This window comes from Macrobrachium nipponense, chromosome 21 (genome assembly GCF_015104395.2).
Source record: "Macrobrachium nipponense isolate FS-2020 chromosome 21, ASM1510439v2, whole genome shotgun sequence".
NCBI classification, from domain to species: domain Eukaryota; kingdom Metazoa; phylum Arthropoda; class Malacostraca; order Decapoda; family Palaemonidae; genus Macrobrachium; species Macrobrachium nipponense.
Genome location: NC_087212.1, coordinates 17,039,641 through 17,055,608, shown reverse-complemented (window position 1 = coordinate 17,055,608; position 15,968 = coordinate 17,039,641). Strand labels below are relative to the sequence as shown.

The window sequence follows — 15,968 nt, the reverse complement described above, 5'->3', positions numbered from 1 at the left end:
TACGCAGTAGCTGTCGCTGACTCGTCATCCTGAGTTGCCAAGTAATCCTTTCCACGAAGGAATGCGTTCGGCTAGAAACCACCGAGCATAAAAAGATATGCTCGAGCACTTAATATATTTAAGCGAAACGAATTTTCGGTAAATATAAAAGCTAAAATGGTGTTGTTGTGACAACACCATAAGTATATAAAATTGAAACTGGAAACTCCTGGGAGGTTGCAGGCAACCCGGGTTTGCAGTTCAATTAGAATACTTTTCGTCTAAGTCGCAATCCGTAGAATAACCAGGATATGCGCCTACCCCTCGGACCATTCAACTGCTTAGCAGAATCATGTCGCGAGGTTAATATACGTAGTATATTTGTAGGATTCTGAACAACGATCTCCATCCTAAATTCTTTCCTTCAAGAAAACAAAATAAGGATTGGAGATCGACCACCTTCGTTCTCTATTAAAGAGAGTGAAGGAGAAGTCTTCCTCGAAGGAAAGCTTCAATGGTGAACAGAATACTAAGACGATAGTTCCAGCCAAACTGGATATTCCCGTCCGTTCTTCTCTATTCCAGGTTGGTCGCCTACTGTGAGATAGTCTTCTTTCAGCAGCAGTCTTCTTCCTAATGCTAGAAATTCCAGGAATTCGAGCATAGGCGAGGTTCCCGATTATCGTGTAACATATCGGGGATTCTCGTCTCGCTCACTTTGGACCGTGGTCTCGCCTAAGTGTTTGGAGATCGTAAGAAACTCTAAACACTCTGAATGCGCTAGAAATTCCGTAGAATTCTAAGCAGTCTGCGAAACCCCCACCGAATTCGTCAAACGATATCGGCTGGTGGTCCTCTCGATTCCCGTAGAAATCGAGAATGGGGCAGGATCCCTCCTCAACGACCGGGGCTTACGTCAGGTAGGACCCGAAGGTCCCCCCTGGTAGCGCAGTCCCCAACGTGGGATCCTACAGAGAAATCTCTGTAGGATCCTTCCCCTTTCCCTCGTAGCCGTAAGGAGAGAGGGAATGGGAATGGAGGAATTGGATACTCGCTCGCCTTCCCAGTGGAAACTAGCAGTTGGAGGAGGAGTAGGAGCAGCCATCGCCTTGCGGCGATGGCCTCTCAGAGTCTGGGAAAACGTATCGTCAGGAGAAGAAAACGTTTTTCCCGAGGAGGGTTACGAACTCTCACTGTAGGTAAGGGTCTGCCGCCACTGTGAACGTCGTCTGGGTGGGGCTGATCGACAACCTGACAGGAGAGAGCCGATACGTCCTCCGACTCATTCCAGTCCTCGTCGAGGTCGAAAACCTCTCAGGAGGACCGAAGGAGTATTTAAATACGGTGTCCGAAGACACGTAGAAACGAAACCGCTGTCGCAGTAGAGGAGGTGGAAGTAGCTTGATCGACCGGCCAGAACTGAGAGAGCCTTCTTGTCCGGAGACGAGAGACTCTGGTTCAAGACAGAATCGGTAAGCTCCGATCGCGGCATACCCACCGTCGGTTTGGGTTCCCTCTCGGGGCCCCAAAACGACTCGAGCAGAGACATGGGCTCTGCTGGTGGGAGCGGCGATCCTTCCCCCGGTCGTTGTGCTGACGAATCAGTGCAATAACCTGGGTAAAGTTACTCTGAATCTCGGAAGTTACAGCGTCTTGAGGAGTAGGACCGTCCAGTCCCTCCAACAAGAGCAGCTCCCAGGGACCCTCCTCCTTCAGAAGAAGGACCAGCAACAGATCCCTGACGGTTGCCTCCAATCACTTGCGCGTACGTCCTGGTTGGTCCTAAAGACCAACCTGGCACGTGCGGCGTCGTGACGGGATCGTGAGCGGCGCATCTCTCACGATCACTCCTATATACCTAGCTCTTCCTGGCGTATGCCGAGGAAGTTGAAGGTATCGGAGAGACAGAACTGACGCTACCCCCTCTCACCCCCTGACGGTCGCCTCCAATCAGCTGCGCGTACGTCCTGGTTGGTCCTAAGGACCATACGTGGCACGTGCGGCGTCGTGACGGGATCGTGAGCGGCGCACCTCTCACGATCACTCCTAGCTACCTCGCTCTTCCGGTGTAGCCCGAGGAAGTTGAAGGTAGTGGAGAGACAGACCTGACGCTCCCCCCCCCCGCTCGCTGGCAGGACCAGCGTACGTGGGGGGCTGCAGCCGATCACCAACCCGCGGTGGGGATCGATCTGCAGGCCTGGCCGTGCCGCTCACCTGTGGCGAGCGGCTCGACTGAGCACGTCGACCCCGGTCCCGTGCGTCAGACGAGCTGCTGCTGGTCACCGTATCCGCCCTGGTCCCTGTGGGAGCGGCGGTCAGGTGACCTGCAGAGCTCGCTTTCGCCGTGAGACCGTGTAGCGTCCTCGCGGCACGTCAAACCGCTGGTACCAGCCGAGGCTGGTACCGTCGGTCGAGGGGACCTGGGGGACCTCTTCCCAGCCTCAACCCGTGGCCGGTCAGAGACCGTCACGTCCACCCGAGGTAGCGGCTGGTCGCTGCGAGAGCGGCCGCTGGCCTGGCGAGAGTCACCTGAGCGGCTCTCGACAGTCTTCTGCTCCGTGCCTCGGTCATGACGCTGAGCGAACTCAGGCGTCTTAACTTTGGCTGCACGGTCACCCGAAGGAGATCGTACACTCGGAACTTCTCGCGGACGAGAAACCGAGCCGGTACCTGGCTTAGCAGCAGAGCTGCCAAGACCAGGCGAGGTGTACCAGCGGTAGCCAGCACACCCTTGGTCCCCGTCTTCTTCTTCTTCTCAGAAGGGGAGACGGGCCCCGTTCCCGAAGGAACAGGAGGACCAGCAGAAGAACCCCCCGTCACACCGGAATGTGACGAGCCCTTCGAAGTTCCCGAAGGAGTCTTCTTAGGGGGAAACAAAAAACCCGGTTACCAGCTGGTCGCTGCGAGAGCGGCCGCTGGCCTGGCGAGAGTCACCTGAGCGGTTCTCGCCAGCCTTCGCTCCGTGCCGTGGTCTTGGCGCCGAGCGAAACTCTGGCGCCGAAACTTTGGCTGCACGGTCTCCCGAGGGAGAGCGGTACACTCGGGATCTCCCGCGAACGAGAGACCGAGCCGGAACCTGGCGTAGCGGCATCGCCGCTAGCACCAGGCGAGGAAGTACCAGAGCTAACCGATACTCCTCTGGTCCCCGTCTATCTCTTCCTTACGGAAGGGGAGACGGGCCCCGCTCCCGAAGGAGCAGGAGGACCAGCAGAAGGACCCCCCGTCCCACCGAGGTGGGACGGGCCCTTAGAAGTTCCCGAAGGAGACTTCTTAGGGGGGGAGGCAGCCTTCTTCTCTCGGCTTATGGGCCTTAGAAGTCGAAGGGGAAGAGGCAGCAACAGACGAAGATGACACCTTCCTCTTCTTCGTCAGCTCACGCAGGACAGTCGTCAGGTCCTCCATCCAGGCCGGAGTCGGGCCTATTGCCGAAGCAACACGGCCGACTGCACCTGTCCGGAAGGACCTGGGACTGGGGAAGAACACACCATGGGCAGGACCAGCATGGACAGGCGCAGGAACCAGGAGCGACAGGAACAGCAACCAGCTCAGGAGCGGCAGGAACAGCGGCAGCGGTAAACACAGAAGGGACAGCCAAGCCAGTAGCGGGAACCACATCAGCGACAGGTACGGCAGGCCCAGCCATCGCCTCGTAGAATCATCGGCAGCCAGCGTGGTACTGGCGGCCGGTCCAGGGGCGAGCTGCTGGAACAGCGGAAGTCTGGGGCAGGCAACACGAAGAAAACACAGCAGCGGCGGCATACCCCTCCTCGGTACGGCGGCGACCGGCCCTAGAAGCGGCAGACGGCGTCACCGACACAGCATGGGGTGTAGACCAGCGGGGGGAAGCAGCATAAGCGGCCGTGAAGGTTGTAGTGGAGACCACTCCAAGGTCACCGCCCCAGACCCGCTAGACTCTGCAGCCAGATCGTGGATGCTAGGCACGCCCTGCAGCCGCAGTGGTCCATACCTGTCCAAGGTCGTCTCCCACGGCTGTAGCACCTGCGGTAGCACAGACAGATTAGTAAGAGGGGTTCCCTCACGCACGGGGGGGGAGACATGCCCCCACCCCGAACGGAAGGAAGACCCAAAACAAAATACGAGGAAGCTGAGCGGGGGGGCAGGAAAGAAGACGAAGAATCGGATACCAAGGGAGTCGCGGGAGAGCTTTCCGACGACTTCCTGGCAGACCTTCGCTTCCCCTACCCCCGCACAGCAGTGAAAAGTAATATGAAAATGAAACAGAATACTGCACTTGCGATTCACTTCATAGAACTTAAAGAGGGAAAAATCAATGCCCGGTAAGAGCGGAAACTTGATCCATAATAATATGATGCTATCATAAATATATATGAAAATGAACAATACTGCACTTGCTATTTTCACTTTCACAGCAATAAATCGTAAGGATTAATTCCCGGGTAAGAGCGGAATTTGATCCAAAAATTAAATTTGATGCAATTAATAAATGAAAATGAAAGAAAACTGCATTGCGAATCCACTTTCATTGCATTCTATTCATACAAAATAGAGGCTCTTGCCGAGCGCAATCAAGCTCTCGGCAACGAACGCACAGGGCAAAAAAAATATAATGAAAAAGAGTACTTACATCTTTCAATTACACACTTTCGCCCAAAATACATGACTCGGCGTGAGTGCGCCCGCCCTCGCACCGAGACATAATTCAAGGGTTCAATTCATGAAAAGAGCGGAAATCGCCGTCTCTACGGCGATAGCTCCATGTTGATTCATAATTAAGTAATGAAAATGAAAACAGTGTACTTACAGTTTCATTTTCAAGTCAAACCAAACCATTAGTAGAAAACACAATATAAACAAGCATACGACGATGAAGCGGGCAGAGAGCGATGACGAACACGTCCTTCACACCGCGGCCGAAAGCAAAAGTGGTTCTTCACTCTCGGGCGCGCAGGGCGCGCGCACGATCGGACAAGCAGTTAACTACCGTTCTCCCCTTGTTCGAAGCTTACGACCGTCCCAGCTGCCGCTAGTTACCTTCCTATTGTTAAATTAAAGGACCGAGGGTTTGTATTACGTATCGAACAAACATCTTCATATATCCAAAAAGTAAATAATAAAGATATATATGCACATTACAATTATAACAATTACATGAAGAGCTGATAATCTGCATGAATAACTGGTAAACTGTTCTGCAAGAAAGTTGAGTAAAGCAATTATTTACAATAGGTACGAAAGTCAAGATGTCGTGATGTCATAATACAGTACTTAAAAGAACGTTCTAATTCCAAAAAATAATTACTTAAATTTGAGTCAGAATCGAGTTACTTTTTCAATAACGAATATTTTCAAATTAATCATCATAAATATGTAAAATATTGATGTTTTACTATTTATCTAAAAAATTATCGAAGTGCACTCTTCGTCGCCGTCTTCTACCAAAACAGTTGTTTACTAACAAACAAGCCGGTGAGGGACCGTTTTCCAATTGTTGTGATGAAAGTGCCCCAGCGTCTGTGGGTACAAGTGGTGTGCGGATTTATCATAGGAAATGGTTAGTTTATTGACAAAAGCGACTCCGCAAACATCGAGATGGCGTCAATCTTCTAAAATATATTCAAGCGTAAGTAAAAATTTTGAAAGCGTTTTGGTGAGGTTTGCACTGCGTTGGTCACCCTTTTCACTACCCTCTGTTTAATGCTTTAAATTTGGCCTTAATTTCTAACTCTGGAGAAAATACTTACTTCGAAAGGAAAGAAGAGGTCTTTATCTCCGTTTCTCACCAACAACAAGTCGCGACTGATGCCCATCTCTGATGTAGGGACGCGTTAGGGTAGATCACCACGGCAGGCCAACCAGGCCACCTACATTCAACGCTTGCCACCCTCCGAAAAAGTACATTATAACGCGTCCTGACACCCGAGATGGGCACACAGTCGCGACTTGTTGTTGGTGAGAAACGGAGCTAAAGACCTCTACTCTCCTTTCGAAGTAAGTATTTTCTCCAAAGTTAGAAATTAAGGCCAAATTTTAAGATTTAAACAGAGGGTACTGAAAACGGTCTCAAACGTAGTGCAAATCTCACCAAAACGCGTTCATCATGTTTACTTACAACTCGAGGTATTTAGAAGATTGACGCCATCTCGACATTTACGGAGTAGCTTGTGTCAATAAACTAACCATTTCCTGTGATAAATCCGCACACCACTTGTGCCCACAGACGCTGGAGCACTTTCATCACAACAATCGAAACACGATTTCTCACCAACAAACAAGCCAGGAGTAAACAGCTGTTTTGGTAGAAGATGACGAGAAGCGTGCTCTTAGCTAATTTTTAAATAAGTAGTAAAACATCAATATTTTACATATTTATGATGATTAATTTGAAAATGATATTGTTATGGTACAATAAAGTTTCATACATACTTACCTGGCAGATATATACATAGCTAAGACTCCGTCGTCCCCGACAGAAATTCAAATTTCGCGCCACTCGCTACAGGTAGGTCAGGTGATCTACCGGCCTGCCCTGGGTGGCAGGACTAGGAACCATCCCCGTTTTCTATCATATTTTCTCTCTTCCACCTGTCTCCTGCGGGGAGGCTGGTGGGCCTAATTGTACTATATCTGCCAGGTAAGTATGTATGAAAACTTTATTGTAAACATAACAATATCATTTTCAATACAATCAACTTACCTGTCAGATATATACATAGCTGATTGGCACCCTTCGGTGGAGGGTAAGAGACAGCTACTATATGGAATAGACAGGTAAACAACATATGTTGTAGGTATAAATAAAACCTTGGTTCCTACCTGATAGGTGGTAGACTTGGTGGGTGTTTGCCCAGTAGTCTGCATCACCTCAAGAAACTTTAGCGAGATAGTGATCTATGGCCAAGAGTTCTTGTGGGCTGCCGATGGGGTCTTACCCACTTACTCAGCAGAGCCTAAAAGGACTTTGTCAATGGGTTGCTGATCCACTTATATGACAATACACCTTATGAAGGAGCACACAACCAATCCCGACCACCTGATCCTAACCATGTGTTAGAACTAAGGATTGTTACGAGTTATCCCCGAACTCGTCACAACAACCGTAACTCAAAAACCACTACGCACATACATAATTTTCAAAAAAAAATTTATACTCAACTAATTGGAATATGACGAGAATTCTCTTATGAACAACATAGTTTACGGCCGCCCGTGCGAGCCTGAATCCTCCATTGTTCGAAGAGATTCTCGACCATATCCAAACAGAAGAACAGTATATACATTTTAAGGATTGGTGTCGGCTCCGTACCCAGAATCGTATCTGCCGATACGATAGGACCTAGAGAAAAGCACTTCTCATACGTCACACGCACGTCTTTCAAGTAATGAGATGCAAATACTGAGTTGCATCTCCAATATGTCGTATCTAAAATGTTTTTAAGCGACATATTCTTATAAAACGAGAGAGACGTCGCAACCGCTCGTACTTCATGAGCTTTTACCCTCAGAAGTTGTAATTGTTCCGTCCGGACAGACCTTGTTGAGCGTCCGTAATGACGTTTCTTACAAAGAACGCTAGAGCGTTCTTTGACATCAGTCTTGTGGGGTCTTTTACCGCGCACCAAAGACCTTGTCTAGAGCCTCCCAACTGACGCTTCCTCTGAAGATAGAACTTCAGAGCTCTAACAGGGCATAGAGACCTCTCTGCTTCTCTGCCTACGAGACTAGACATCCTTTGCAAATTTGCGAATGACCTAGCGCCAGGGATTCGTGGGATTCTCGTTTTTCGCTAAAAAACAGAGTCTTAAACGAGCAAATCGCCGAGTCTCCCTTGAATCCTACTTTATCCTGCAGAGCTTGTAACTCACTAATTCTTTTTGCCGTCGCTAACGATAAAAGAAATAGGCATTTTCTAGTTACGTCTCTAAATGATGCCTGATGCGGAGGCTCGAATCTATCCGAAGACAGATATTTGAGGACTACGTCCAAGTTCCAGTTCGGAGGTACTGGTTCCTTAGACTTTGAAGTCTCAAAAGATCTTATGAGAATCATGGAGATCTTTGTTATTTGCCAGATCTAAACCTCTGTTCCTGAATACAGCCGAGAGAGCACTCCTGTATCCCTTTATTGTGGATACGGCTAGATGCGATTTACTCTCAGGAATAGCAAGAAATCAGCAATTTCCGCTATAGAGGTAGAGGAGGAGGACAACTTCTTGGCTGTACACCACCTTCTAAAGACCTCCCACTTCGACTGGTATACTTTCGTAGTGGAGGTTCTGCGAGCTCTCGCGATCGCGCTTGCCACTTCGCGAGAAAAGCCTCTCGCTCTGACAAGTCTTCGATAGTCGAAAGGCAGTCAGAGCGAGAGCGGGGAGGTTTTGATGGTACCTCTTGAAGTGTGGTTGTTTGAGAAGATCCGTCCTTTCTGGTAGGGATCTTGGAAAGTCTACGATCCATTCTACCACCTCCGTGAACCATTCCTTCCTGGGCCGGCCAAAAGGGGCTATTAAAGTCATCCTCGTCTCTTTTGACGCCACAAACTTTTTCAATACTAACCCAGGATTTTGAATGGGGGAAAAGCGTACACGTCCACTCGAGACCAGTTTAGCAGGAAGGCGTCTACCATAATTGCTCTTGGGTCTCCACGACCGAGCAAAACACTGGAGCCTTTTTGAAATGTATGTTGCGAATAGATCCACATGAGGAGTTCCCCACAGAGACCAGAGATCGCGACACACTTCCACTGTGTAGAGTCCATTCTGTATGAAGGACCTGGTTCCTCCTGCTGAGCCTGTCCGCCCTCACATTCCATTACTCCCTGTGGACGAACCTTGTCAGCAGGGAGATGTTCCTGGTGAGACGTCCAAAGTAATAGGTCCCTCGTGAGTTCGTAAAGGAACGAGGAGTGTGTCCCTCCCTGTTTCCGAATGTAGGGCAAGTGCTGGTGTTGTCCACGTTTACTTGTACACCTTGTCTCTCTCCAGAGGTTCTAGGCTCTTCAAAGCCAGGTGTACGGCGAAGAGCTCTTTGCAATTTATGTGCCAGGACACCTGTGCTGGTTCCCAGGTGCCTGACACTTCCTCCGAGCCTAATGTCGCTCCCCAACCCGTCTCCGACGCGTCGGAGAACAAAACACTAGGTCTGGGTTCTGTGATCTTAGAGAGATCCCTTTGTTCTCTTCCGGAGGCAGCAACCACCACTGTAGGTGTGCCTTTACCCTCCACTGGAATGGAAAAACGTCCGACAGTTGTCCGTTTTTCCAGCTCCAAGACTTCTTGAGGAAGAATTGAAGTGGACGGATATGAAGTCTTCCGAGAGGGAAGAATTGTTCCAGCGAGGAAAGCGTCCCCAGAAGGCTCAACCATTCCCTCGCTGACGTTTGCTGCTTCTCTAAGAAGAGAGAGATTATCCTCAAACCTTTTGCGGTTCTCTCTTGCGAAGGAAAAACTCGAAAACAAAACCCCGAGAATCATCCGAATCCCCAGATAGACTAGGTCTTGTCTGGGGGTCATCTGAGACTTCTCGAGGTTCACAAGCAATCCCAACGCCTTGGTCAAGTCCAGAGTTAACTTTAGGTCCTCCAAACACTGTCTCTCCGATCTGGCCCTGATGAGCCAGTCGTCTAGGTACATCGAGATTCACTCCTTTGAGATGAAGTCTCGCCACATTCCTCATCAGGCTTGTGAAGACTGAGGAGCTGTGGACAGGCCGAAACACAAGGCTCTGAACTGAAAGATCCTTCCCCCCGTCATGAAACGGAGTACTTCTTCGATGAAGGGTGGATCGGGACGTGAAAGTAGGCGTCTTGGAGATCTATAGACACCATCCAATCTCCTTGTCGTAATGACGCTAGGACTGAAGCAGAAGTCTCCATGGAGAACTTCTCCTTCTGAACAAATTTGTTCAGAGCGCTGACGTCTAGTACTGGTCTCCAGCCTCCCGAGGCTTTCGCCACTAGAAAAAGCGATTGTAAAACCCGTGGAGTTTTGATCCAGTACTAGTTCTACTGCACTCTTGTCCCACATTTGTTCCACCATCGATCGAAGAGTATCCCTCAGCACAGGATCCTTGTACTTGGCTGATAGTTCCCTTGGTATTGACGTTAGGGGCGGAGTATTCAGGAAAGGGATACGATATCCCTTCCTTATGATATTTAGTGAAGACGCGTCTGCGTCTATCAGTGTCCAGGCTTCCACGAATTCCAGGAGCCTGGCACCTACTGGTGTTTGGAGGAGAAATGTTTCATTTGCCCTTTTTAAAGGGGACGAAAGGCGGACCTACCTCTTCTCTCTGGAGCCTTCCTTCTTGCGGGAGGTCTGGAGATCGGACCACCTCGAAAGGGCTGCCTAGAAGTGCTAGGTTCTTTCTTGTCCGACACTACAGCAGGTTTCTTCTTCCTAGCTGACTGCGTCAGAAGATCCTGTGTCGCCTTCTCAGTTAAAGAGTGAGCTACGTCCTTCACTAACTTAGAAGGGAACAAATAGTCCGAAAGAGGTGCATATAGTAGAGCTGCCCTCTGCGCATGTGAGACTGCCTTTGTTAAGAAGGCGCCATACACTGTCCTTTTCTTCAAAAGACCTGCTCCAAATAATGCAGAGACTTCCAAAGATCCATCCTGTACTGCTTTGTCGATGCACGACAAAATGCATAAACAGGGCTTCAGGTTCGATTCCCTGCGAAATCGTGAGCTTTCTTGGACATCACCCCAAGGGACCAATCTAAGAAGTTGAAGACTTCCAATACATGGAAAAGTCCCTTGAGGAGATGATCCAGTTCCCGAATACTCCAAAAGTAATGCGAGCAGAATTAAGACTAGGACGCCTTGAAGCGTCAACTAACGTCGAAAAGTCTGCCTCTGTAGTAGAAGGGAGAGCGATACCCATATCCTCCCCCGTCTTGTACCATATGCCTCTTTTCCCAGCTAACCTTGCTGGAGGCATGCAAAATACTGTCCTGGCTAAGTCTTTCTTCGACTTCATCCAGGCGTCTAAGGCGTGTAAAGCCCGCTTCATCGAGATGGTGGGCTTCATCTTCAGAAAAGACGAAGGCTTCTTCGCCTTCGCACTCGAAAAGAGCGAGCGCGGAGAAGGAGGAGCAGCCGGAGTCAACTCGTCTCCGTATTCCTCCAGAAGCAGGGTAGTCAACACCTTATAGTTGGACAAGCCCTCTCTTCCATGATCGTCATCATCCGAGTTTCGTTCGAACTCGTGATAATCCTGAGTTTCTGTTCTCCTTTCAGACTTTCCTCTTCTGGGGGAGACAAACTCCTGATCGGAGAGGGGCTAAGGGAATGAAAGTCTTTCCTTTTTCCCGTTCTGATCGACTTGGAAGGAGTCACAACCTGCGGCTTCTCTCTGCGCTTTAGAAAGACGCTTGTATGACGCTTCCCGCTCTCCGAGCGTCATGTATGACGTCTCTTGTTGACGTTTAGATGACGCTTCGCGTCTGGAAGACGCTTCGCTTTCTAAGGGCTTCCTACTCGGCGTCACAATCTTGGACGGAGCGTCACGTCTAAGATCCTCTTGATTTGACGCTTCACTTCTAAAAGACGTCTTCCGAGCAGGTGCGAGAGGACGAGACTTCTTAATAGGAAGCGTCACGTCCTTCCGACGGGGCGCTAAAACTCCCACAAGAGATGACAGTTGTTCCTGAACCGCCATAATGATCTTCCTTGACGCTTCTCCTACGTCTAGTGCCTGACGCCTCTCTTCATCAACTCGGGAAGAAGCATGATGGGGTAATTCCTCATAAGCGTCAGATGACGTTGACGCCACCTTCGCCTTCTTAATAGCAGACGGGGCATCATCCGAAGAAGCGCTACGGGCTAGAATCAATGTCTTGCTTCATATGACGCCTTCAGCGGTCTCGATAAGTTCGACTCCTTCCACCCTCGTTTAGGTGGAGAGGGAGAGGACGAGAAACACTCGCGAAGGACGCTTTTTCTATAGCGCCCTTGAGCTGGCTGCCATGAAGCAAAGCTAGCTGAAGGGAGTCTGACCGTTGGGGATTCCCCACGACCTCCTTAAGGCTTTCGACTTTTCCTTCTCCTCTGGGCATGTGAGCTTGGAGAGGTCTAGGCCTGGTGAGCGCCGCAGGGGACGATCAAACAACGCCCCTCCACAACACTGATAGGGCTCACTTCACTAAAATTTCACTATCACTAGCCTTACCTTTCGACGTCCGCCATCTGGACTTCATGTCTCGAATCGTCGCTTTCAGATTGGCGATTCCGATGCCGAATCCGAAAAGACACTCTGAGAATGAGATTTAGTAGGGAGAATCTACAGTAGTAGGGTTAGAATTATCATTGAAAGGCTCAATAGGCCTTGAATTCACACCTTTCAGTCTTCTAACTCTATCCCTCTCTAACTTCTTCAAATAAGAAGTCAAAGTCTTCCATTCTTCTGCATTCAAACCTCGCATTCCTTACAAGTGTTAATAGCAGAACACTGCACCCCCCTACATTTACGGCATACAGTGTGAGGATCAACCGAAGCTTTCGGTATCCTCACCCTGCAGCCTACATTCACACACATTATCACACTCACATTAGAATCAGACATACTGAGAAAAATCCAAAAGAGTTATTCCAAAAACAGTCCACAGTAGCGAATGCCAAAACACGATCCAAATACGTCACCAAAAAGTCGAAAAACGTTGATCAAATGTTGAAAAAAGAATCCAAGTCAGGAGGTAATAACAACAATGTTGATACCACCGGCGACAGAGAAAATATGATAGAAAACGGGGATGGTTCCTAGTCCTGCCACCCAGGGCAGGCCGGTAGATCACCTGACCTACCTGTAGCGAGTGGCGCGAAATTTGAATTTCTGTCGGGGGACCGACGGAAGTCTTAGCTATGTATTTATATCTGACAGGTAAGTTGATTGTATGAAAATATTCGTTATTGAAAAAATAACTCGACTCTGACTCAAATTTAAGTAATTATTTTTCTGAATTAGAACGTTCTTTTAAGTTCTGTATTATGACGTCACGACATCTTGACTTTCGTACCTATTGTAAATAATTGCTATACTCAACTGTCATTGCAGAACAGTTTACCAGTTATTCATGCAGATTGTTATCAGCTATACATGTAATTGTTATAATCGTAATGCGCATATATATCTTTATTATTTACTTTTTGGATATATGAAGATGTTTTACTGCTGGATTATCGCCGTAGTGTGACGCAATCGTTTTCGGTCCATGGGCCTCTGTCTGTTTTCACACCATAAGAAATTATGGGGCCGAATTTGCAATGACCAGAAAGTCGTTAAAAGAGGAAAGTTAGCATTTAGGGGCATATGTTTTGACTGAGAAAAATACAAATTTATTCAATAGCTAGCTTTTAAAAAATACTTGGTTATAAAAACTTGATTGACAACTAAGCAGCATGTCTACTATGGGTTTCAGAGACAGTGCAAGCACGTTTTTGGGCAATACCTATTTCTGTAACGAACACTCGTAACAGAACGAGATTTTGCTATAGTGCATTACACCCAGTGCCGTAATTTATAAGGGTATCGTGAATCACTAATCGTAAAGAATAACGACACTTGTCCTTGTACCAAGAGACAAAAACTCCATTATACAGAAATGGATACGAACACGCGTATAAAGCTCCACCTACCCTCTACCCCCCCCCCCCCCTCCACCGCCATACCTTTTTCTTCCTTCGTTCCTCCGCCTTCCTTTCTCTCTCTCTCTCTCTCTCTGTTGCCATTCGGTATGTGTTGACCCTCCAAACTGGGTATAAGACTACACACAAAACGTTGAAATTGGTGAAATTAGGCTATGTATTGGAAGTATATATACATAAATATTAAAGCAATTTTATCATTATTGCATTACTATGACAACTAGAATTCATGGAAACAGTTTATAATAATGGAACGGCGTATGTGAAGCCTCCCACTAAGTGGCAACGATGATTTTGCCATTCTTAGCATGCAAACATTAAAGCATGCAAAACATTAAAGGTTACATTTATTTCTGGCATACGATTATTAAAGAAATTCAAAATACTAATAAAGACTGAAATCAATGAAAAGTGCTAGCAAAAAAAAAAAAGCAAAAAAAACAAAACAAAAAACATGTATATAATTCACTTTTCCGTACGTTCCTCTATGCACTTTTCCGTATTCGTTCCTCTATGGTTTTCGGCAGCCAGATGTACGAAAACATTAGAAACATTTGATTTTAGAAATATCTGTAATTTTTCGGGGTAATTTGGTTGCAAAAAAGGGATAATATACATGAATTAAATCAAAATTTTTAAATAACAAAGTAAATTTAAACTAAATAACGAGTAAAGTAAACAGTTTAGGGAATAAAACTTTGCAGTTTTGTCGTCTGTCGTCGTCTGCTGTTCATAACTGTGTTTATGGCGCGCGCGCTTAGAAACCAGAAACAGCAACGGGTTTAAAGTGCAATGTGGAGTGAACTGAGACCAAAATGTGTATAATAACAATCAAATAAGCACTGTGGAGTTTCAGTTGTGATGGCAGTAAGGATAAAAACCACCGATTACAAGGTAAGAATGAATTCAGTTCAAACCATAACCCCGGGAATAACAAGTTTCATACTTTCACTAATATAGGCAACAAAATGTTGTTTTATTGTGCTGATTACAACTGCAATCTTGAGTAAGATCAATAAACGTTACATATATACGCTAACATTGTTCAAATGAGTGCTGGGAAGGCTGGGGAAAGATGGTGGCCATCACTGATCAGAACCTTCCATGAAAAACGTAGCCGCCATATTGGATTTCAAAACTGCCTTGAAAACATATTTTACGAAGAGCTCACATGCTTATTTTAGTTCGTGTGGGGCTTTCATATATCACATTATGTTGACGAAACTTCAGTCTTTTAAATGGTATGCTTAGAGTTGCAATTGTATTCTTGTTTCACCAATTAAATATCGAGTGAATAAGACCCGTCCACCGTGATGAGGGTTGGCCTGCCGTGGTGATCTACCCTATAATGTACTTTTTTTGGGATTGTTCGCGGTGATCGTACATGGTCCACTCTGTGCCCTGCGGTTTTTTACCCTAAATATCAAGTGAATAAGGCCTGGCCAGCGTGATGACGATGGATCGTCTGCAGTTGTTTATTCTAGGCTATTTGGCAACTTAGCTAAGTAGCAGCCTTTCTGCCTACATGGTTTAAGGAAGGAATTGGGTCAAATTCCTGATGACCTGCAACAGATGCATTTACCCTACAGCAGCCACAAGTACTCTAGCGTAACCAAAGGTGACTAGGACTAGCTTTAGTGAAGGTAAGTCTAGATTACTTAGGCTAGTAGGTACTATATACTACTTACACTTTGGACGATCCCTCCTTTCTCCATAGAATGAACCACCATCTCATGGCGAGGCTTTTTGGCTTGAACTGCAACTTGCATAAATTCTGCTTTCCTCTTCGCATCCATTTTTTAGTAGAAAACCTACAGAATAACGGATAAATAAATAGGCACTAGGCTACACTTGTACCATCCACTTCTTGAGATAATGCCACTCAGCACTCGCACTATACCTAGTAGGAATAGACACCCAGTGTTTGTTTACATTTTGGTTCAGCTCATCAAAACGATTGCTTTTAAAGTAATGCTTCTCATTCTCATAGCATCAGGAGCAAGGCGATTAGATTTGCCAGGCGAGATTACGTTTAATCCCCCCCCCCCCCCCCCCCGCGGAATTTCTTTGAATATCCATGTCCATTATATTAAATCACAAATATCCTGAAAAAAAACGTAATGCAATAGATACATTATACCCTATATGTGACTGGGTGCGTGTGTTTGTTTGTATGTGCGGTATCAATAAAATTATATTAATAAGAGACCCTCTGTAACAAAATTATACTTCATTGTTGAAGAGAAGAACGGACAGAAATGTACAGTAAACAAAACTATTTGAATATTCTTTCATAACTAATCACGGAAAAATTTTTGGCATATTCTGTGGCACCATAACAAATCGTGCTGTTGAGTTGAATATAAAAT

The 15,968-nt window shown here is 47.0% G+C and overlaps 1 protein-coding gene across 1 annotated transcript in view; it reads right to left on the bottom strand.

Annotated features, from left to right (window-relative positions):
- The window catches only part of LOC135197813 (U5 small nuclear ribonucleoprotein 40 kDa protein-like), an 81,226-nt gene extending 65,690 nt beyond the window's left edge, over positions 1-15,536 (bottom strand). The window contains exon 1 of the mRNA XM_064224947.1: positions 15,288-15,536. Coding sequence (XP_064081017.1) covers positions 15,288-15,395 — 108 coding nt within the window. The 5' untranslated portion in view covers positions 15,396-15,536. The remainder of the gene's footprint in view (positions 1-15,287) is intronic.
- Between the last annotated feature and the right edge of the window lie 432 nt (positions 15,537-15,968).